The following is an 8,006-nucleotide window of genomic DNA, read 5'->3' on the forward strand; positions in this document are numbered from 1 at the left end:
GGGGCAAGCGGGGGATTTTTGTTATATGTATTGTGCCAAAAATAAAAAAAAGCATACTCATTATGCAGCCTGGCACAGATCACACTAATGTGTACCATATTATTGGTTTATAATTATTGATGAATTACTGTATATTTCACATTTAATGTTCCAGCTGGTAAAGATAGAGCTAATGTTAATTACCTTATATGCTTATAATCTGAAGTACTTTACTGATAGATAGGCTAAGAATTTTCCACTGATGATCAATAAATTCTAAATAAATATTTATTTAAATAAATAAAGTCTATGCCAGGGTACTGGAGAGGAGAATCCGGCTGATAGTCGAACCTCGGATTCAGGAGGAACAATACGGTTTTCGCCCCGGCCGTGGAACACTGGACCAGCTCTATACCCTCTTCAAGGTGTTGGAGGGTTCATGGGAGTTTGTCCAACCAGTCTTACCTCGTTGTTATGGGCTGCCCGTTCCTTGTATGACCGGAGTAGGAGCTTGGTTCGCATTGCCGGCAGTAAGTCAGATCTGTTTCTGGCGCATGTTGAACTCCACCAAGGCTGCCCTTTGTCACCGATTCTGTTCATTATTTTTATGGACAGAATTTCTAGGTGCAGCCAGGGAACAGAGGGTGTCTGTTTTGGTGGCCACAGAATCTTGTCTCTGCTCTGGATGATGTGGTTCTGTTGGCTTCATCAGTTCAAGACCTACAGCGTGCACTGGAGGGGTTTGCAGCTGAGTGTGAAGCAGTGGGGATGAGAATTAGCACCTCCAAATCTGAGGCCATGGTTCTCAATCGGAAAAAGGTGGATTGCCCTCTCCGGGCTGGGGGCGAGTTGCTCCCTCAAGTGGAGGAGTTTAAGTATCTGGGGGTCTTGTTCACGAATGAGGGAAAAATGGAGCAGCAGGTTGACAGATAGATCGGTGCGGCGTCCACAATAATGTGGTCTCTGTACCGGTCCGTTGTGGTGAAAAAGGAGCTGAGTCGTAAGGCGAAGCTCTCAATTTACCGGTCGATCTTCGTTCCTACCCTCACCTATGGCCATGAACTTTGAATCATGACCGAAAGAATGAGATTGCGGACACAAGCGGCAGAAATGAGTTTCCTCTGGAGAGTGGCTGGGTGCACCCTTAGGGATAGGCTGTGGAGCTCAGTCACACGTGAGGAGCTTGGAGAAGAGCTGCTGCTCCTCCACATTGAGCTGAACCAGTTAAGGTGGCCCGAGCACCAATTTTGGATACCCCCTGGACGCCCCCTGGACGCCATGTCCCTCCAGGAGAAGGCCTCGGGGCTAACCCAGGACACGTTGGAGAGACTATGTCTCCTGGCTGGCCTGGGACCGCCTCGGGGGTCCTCCTGAGGAGCTAGAGGAGGTGTGTAGGGAGAGGGAAGTCTGGGAGGCTCTGCCTGGACTACTGCCCCCGCGACCCGGTCTCGGATGAAGCGGATGAATGGATGGATCAATAAATTCTTAGGATTATACTGCATTTTGTTTAATTAATCTCATTCTGAAATGTAACTAGTAACTAAAGTTATCAAATAAACTTTTGTGAGTAAAAACTATACTTTTTTTCTCTGAAATGTAATGAGGTCAAAGTATGAAGTAACAGACAAGGAAAATACTCAAGTAAAGTACAGATACCTCAAAATGATGCTTAAGTACAGTACTTGAGTGAATGTACTTTCTACCTCTGGCTGTCACAGCAACTAAATCTCGCAAAACAGTAGCAAGTTGAAAATGACCAATTATCCTTGAGCATTAGGTAAAGTTCAAGGTTCATGCTACTGGACTTAAGATTCAGAGATTTCTTTCTTTATTCTGCCCATTCGACTTCATTTTGATAGTGTCTTTAGATGCCCACATTTCATAACTGAATTAAATACTGCAGTTCTAACAGCAGCAAAATTAACATTAGCTACAAGAGAACAAATGCTGGTCCTGGTACTGGCAGCTGAGAACTAAACACTGGTATTTTCACCCAGGTAATGACTAATATATCCCCACAACAGGAGAACAAATAATACTGGGACAAAAAACTGTCAGTAAACAAAACAAGAATGCACATAAATACATGACACAGAGGGCTACAGTTTATGCAATCAGGCCCATATGAACATTTTTCTTTAAAAATGAAGCTTAAAACAACTTTTATCCAGTAGTTATTTTACTTTGACTTCTCAGCACAGACTTTTGTTTACAGAAGTCAATGGGACAGTTAGAGTATACAGTATTTAAAAAAGCGCGCACAACCCCCCACCCACCCACCCACACACTCAGATCACCTGTCCCCCCCCTCCCTCTCAGAGCAGGATGCCGTATTTGAGGGCACGGGGAACCCTGTTGATGACGAGGCGTCCGTCGTAGCTGAGCGAGGCAAAGAGCCAAGGGTCAGCCGATGACCACTCCACTGCGTACACACTGTCCTCATGTTCCTCATAGGTGGATACCACGCTGTCCTTTAGGGGCTCCTTACCCCTGGATCACACACACAAACACAGACAAACAGGTAAGCCATGGAACATGGAAGAAGAACGTATCACATCTTGCAGACCTACAGTATATTAACGTTTGGTGAACCATTTTGCAAACGTTGCAGGTCTGTATGTCATGACCACCAATGAAGCGGCTACTGTGAGCTGATATTAAATGCACAAGTTTAATGACACTGTGGCCTTTGTCTTGTTTTTAATATGCAGCCAATGTTAAATGTGAGAACAAGGCATCAGGGTCATCAAACTTAAATATTTGTCTAAGATACAGTGTGGGTGAGATCCATACAGACCAGTGTCATCAAGTCACCAGCGGCACCCAAATAGAGGCAAAAGAGCTAGTTGTGCTGTCAGGCTGTGTCTGAGGGCGAGTGATTATACTGTAGCTGAACAGTAATCAGTATCTACACTGTAGTAACAATGACATTTCTTTCCACAGAACTTAGCAAAATCATCAATTTAATAGTTGTACTTACATGCAATACAATTTATATAAAAAATAACAATGAAAACTATTTTAATTATTTTTTCTTTGAAGAAAATGTGATATAAAGAGATATCTGGATTTTTTTTTTTAGTTTAATTTGTTAGATATATACAGTATAATTTCTATATATTTTACTTTACCTCCATTTCAAATAAAATGGACAGTTGTTTTGTGCAGTGTATATACAGTATGTGCTGTTTAGTTCCTATCCTTGGTTCTATTCTTGTAAAGCAGTGGCACTCTTTTTTTATTTTTAGTTTTTCTGTTGTTTTTTTTTACTTTTTCATATTGTTCAACCAAATACAATAAAACAAAGAAGCTCTTCTGGCTGTCAGGAGATCACCATCCGGTTTTTAATGTGTGTAACATGCCCACATACATGTACCCCAGACTGTAGTCTGAAAAATGTGTCAAATCAGACACTTTGTGGGTTTTCCTTTGATTTCTCACCAGTCTGTACATTAATATCACTAAATGGTTAAAGTAAAATAAATAAATAAATAAAAAACAAACCAAACAGGGGGTAAAAAAAACCAACAACAAACAAATGAAAAAACAATCCTAATCCAGATTTTCTTGTGTTTGTCATCATCCTCAAATTTGACCAAATGGTTGAATTTTAAAAGCAACCATATAAAGTCTGAAGACAGTCTAAGCAGGTGAGGCCTTCAGTAGATGTGTTCCCCAGGTAGCGTGGAGTGGACACGTACTGTACATATGAGAGGGGTCAATAACTACAGTGGAAGGGTTAAAACTAAAGCTGAGTGCTGATGATTAGGAAGAAGAGTTGGTAATTGTGGATGAGAGTGAGTCATTGAGTGTAAGAGCTGGTAGTTATGGATGAGAGGGGAAATGGGCCAATAATGGATGGAGGACAGTGGCGGATTTGGAAAGCACTGAATTGGAACTATTAAAGGTGATATCCCTGCAATTTTAAAATAAATTCTAAATGCTACAGAGAAAAACTCCTGCAGAGTTTTGACAGTAACATACTTTTATTGTTATACCTCTCCACTCATATCATTCTGGGTGTCAAAGCACGTGAACGCAGAGGTTCAGGCAGTCAGCTTTAATCTCAGAAAACTAATATCAGATGAACAGTTCAAAATATTCCACTTGTTTTTGCTTAAACTTTTATATCACACTGTTTGTTTCATTAGGTCCCCTGTAGCACTACAAAAATGTAGAAGACATGTATGACTGGCAAAAAAAATCTCAGCAGACATAGTACTTAAAAACTTCTAAACTATGCAGATTTGTCCATGAGACCTTCCACTAACACAGAGCACAGCAGTCTGCTGGCGAGGACGCTGGTGTTCCAGCTGCAGATTACACAGTGCAGCTTGCACTGTCGGACCCTAACAAGCAGTACACCCCTTAACCGTCACCTGACATAACTTCACAGGTTGACGTGGATTGGCCTACTTTGTTTTTTCACTGTATTTTGCTGGTCTCTGTTTAGAGGAGGGAGGGGCTGTGCTCCTCTCACACACACACATCTGAGCAGAGGGCATGAAGGATCACTCCGTAGTGCAACAATCAGCAGGTAACAGAGACTGTATGAGCATTTTATCAAACAGCTGTCGAACAAGCAGAACAAACTTACAGAAAGGTGATGTCTTCACTGCTTTGCCCGTGGTCCACTCACTGAAGTCCCCAATTTACCCCTAAATCAATGACTGACTTTCTGTCATGTCTACTGTTTTTCTTGAATAACTTTCAAACCAATCAAAGTATCAGCACCACTCCAAACTATCAAACTATCATGGGAATATAAATGTTATGGCATTATGGGGAAACTGAGCCTTCCTTTGGAGAGGTTTGGTCTCTCTGAGTACTGTCTAGTTGTGGGTCTGAGCTTACTGTGTGTCCTGACATCCCGAGGAAGGAAAGTGTGCTGATACATGCTAATGTTGTTTTTAATGTGTTAACCCGTTTTATTAAAAGAATTTATTATCAACCACCCGAATGCCTAAAATGGATTTCTTTTCTGTCACGTCCCATTTTTTCCATGATATAAGAGCACCAGTGGTGGTGACGGCCACCTGAAGCACTCCTGTTTCAAATAACTATATTTTTCTTATAAATTACTACTTAGTTCTTTTCTGTAAAGCATTTAATTTTGGCCCACGCTGCTCCTACTTGTCATCCTGGTGGTTGTCCTCCCCCTCGCTGAGCTCCTCGTCGTCCACCAAGTGGCCAAATGGTTCCGAGGAGATGGACACCATATTGGAGAGGATGAGGCGGCTGTCACTGCTGGCTGTCAACACCAGCTGGTCATGGCTATGGTTGTAGCGGACGCTCCACACCCTGGGATGAAAACACACATTAGTATTCAGAATCCAACAATGCAGCAATGTGGGTCAGAATAGTTCATATTCACACGTGGAGTCTGCAGCCATATAGGCATCTTTCATTGTTCCGGACAATGTGAGTGAAGAGTGCTGAATGCAGTGGTATTACTGTAGTGAGCGTAAAACCTTTTGAACATATGTGTTGACTACATAGGGGCAGATCACACATGCTGACACACACACATATAGGTGTGCAGGGTTATCGCCTGTGTCTCTCTCTCTCTTTCACACACTCATGCCCACACAAATCATGCAGAAAATGCAGAATTCTCAGTGGGATTCACAGCCAAATATGCCTATCTGGAAGTGTGTTCAGATGCCAAAAATGAGGATTTGATACCTTGCATGTTTATGTTTAGGCTTAGTTCACATGAGCTGATGATCATTATCGTAAACACCCTGATCCCGGTTTGATTTACTGCTCAGTCTGACTATTTCTTCAATCCAATTCTTTCTCACATTTCCTCCCTTCCTCTTTTTCTGTACTTCTCTTTTTATTTCTCTGACTGTCAACACTGTCTCCCCTCTCTCTCTTTGCATTTGTCTATGTCTCTCTCCATCTGTGAGCCCAAGGCACAGCTCAGAGTGAGGTCCCAGTTCCCACACAGGGAGGGATTGAGGGATAACTAAGGCTGTTGACAGAAAATCAGCCTCAGCCACGCCATTCCCCGTGCTCCCCTAATCCGCTTCCCTGCTAAAAAATAGTCCCTAATACCCCCAGCAACCCCAAGGCCATATCCTGGCTGCGCTCTGAAAAATGAGCATACACAACCAAGACACTCAGGAAAACACCCACATATGCATCACACTAAAGATAAGTGTACACATAGGACAAATACACACACGCATGCTGTATGCTTATACATCAAAAATAAGTGAATGCACACAAATGTAGCCATACAGATATAAAAAGAGAACCCTTGCATGAACACAGATTAGATGGTGGCAAACTAAAACCAAATTTTAACCCTCATACAGCGCTTTGAGGTGTGTGGACCCATCAAAATGTCCTCACTCCCAGGGTATACAATTCAAAGCGGTCCCCACACTGTTGGCCATACGCACACACACACACCTCCAATCTGAAGAGATCCCATCTGCAGCTATCTTTTATGGATATGTTTGCCAAGTCTATCTTCCTTTTGGAGATAATGCCCACTGTAGTGTGTGTTCATATGTTTGTGTATGTGCCTTTGTGTGTGCATCTGTCTTTATCAGGTAACGATTGGTGTGCTGCAGCAGTAGCCTAGTTCGGCTCATAGACACACTGATCATCTATTCAGCTCACACGGGAGCGACGTGTCTTCCATGCACACACACACACACAAAACCTTCTGCAGTAGACTATGTTCAGCTCTTAGCACTACTTGAAGCCACAGAGAGGACAACCCAGAGCAGGACTGGGCTGTGTTTGACCACAGTGATGCAGTCCTTACTGACAAAATGAGGAGCAGCCTATTTAATTAGTAATTAGCGTATTACTACCTTTAATTGCACCAGCAGTATTTAGGGCATTTAATTAGTTAGGAAATAAAGCCATTAATAAAACTAGAAACCAATCAACAGTACAGCAAAGGAGTTATCAGGTTTTGTGTTTGTGTGTTTTCCTCAATGTGCCTGAATAAAGACAAATTTCACAAAATGATAAATTACACTCTGCCTGACTTTGTAACATTTCGTGAAAAATTTAGACAGATCTAAATAAATTAATAATGGCCCCAATAAAAGTTGTTTTAAACCAGTAAACACGATCTGGGAAGAGACTTTGAAGCACTAATATGCACCATGAAAAGAAACTGAAGACTGTCTTTTTACAGAAGCTAAAATTTGAAATAAAAAAAATATATATATACATACAAAGTATATACATAGATAGACAGCTAGGTAAATGTAAACCCATAAAATCCAGCACTTCTACTCTATAACACATTTTCTCACTGTAGCCAGTTATGTTCTATATATCTGGTTTTGTTATACTTTTCACTCAGATTTCTGGATATTCCATTCAACCTACTGTAAGTGGTTTTATATGATTATTTCTTTAGCAGATACTATTTCCAAGAAAAAGTAGTTTTGGTGAGAGCTGTGGATTATTCAGAGCACTTAGGACATTGTTTCTTGTAAGAGACTGCATTGTAATTATTTCATTTTTTTTTTAAACGTATCAGCTGCACTACATGGGCAAAAGTATGTGGACAACTGAACAAAATATTCAGATGCCAAAATATTACACTCACAAGTGACAGCGCTGAACATGTCATTCAAAAACCACAGGCACCAACACTGTATGCATCTATAACAGCCTCCACTCTTCTGGGAAGGGACTTGCTCCCACTGAGCAAGAAGAGCATTCATGAGGTCTGCCGGTCATGGTCCTTCACCCAAATTACTCAGTACCCTAAATAGTCTGTCAAAGTCCACAGGTCCAATGAGTCTGCCATCTATTACCAGACAGGACCAATAACAGTAACCATGACTGTGCAGCTGTACTGAACTGTAGCCTTTTTATTTTTATGAATGAGCCGAGAATGGAAAACAAGAAAATACAGAACCTTTTGACTTAATAAGAAAATATGAAATAAGCTACAAAGGTTCTTCTTTTTCATTTCTTGATTACAATTATATTGTGAAGTTTAATTTGAAAATAATCCAGCCTTTACCTGAAACTGTCTGTTTGCCTCT

General features: G+C 41.4%; 1 protein-coding gene across 1 annotated transcript in view; it reads right to left on the minus strand.

Annotated features, from left to right (window-relative positions):
* Positions 1-2,258: 2,258 nt before the first annotated feature.
* eipr1 (EARP complex and GARP complex interacting protein 1) overlaps positions 2,259-8,006 on the minus strand; it is a 48,405-nt gene continuing 42,657 nt past the window's right edge. Inside the window, exons 8-9 of the mRNA XM_020608779.1 lie at positions 5,113-5,280; positions 2,259-2,469 (exon numbers count right to left, since the gene is read on the minus strand). Coding sequence (XP_020464435.1) covers positions 2,295-2,469; positions 5,113-5,280 — 343 coding nt within the window. The 3' untranslated portion in view covers positions 2,259-2,294. The remainder of the gene's footprint in view (positions 2,470-5,112; positions 5,281-8,006) is intronic.

The sequence above is a fragment of the Monopterus albus genome, unplaced genomic scaffold, assembly GCF_001952655.1.
Source record: "Monopterus albus unplaced genomic scaffold, M_albus_1.0 scaffold94.1, whole genome shotgun sequence".
Lineage (NCBI taxonomy): Eukaryota > Metazoa > Chordata > Actinopteri > Synbranchiformes > Synbranchidae > Monopterus > Monopterus albus.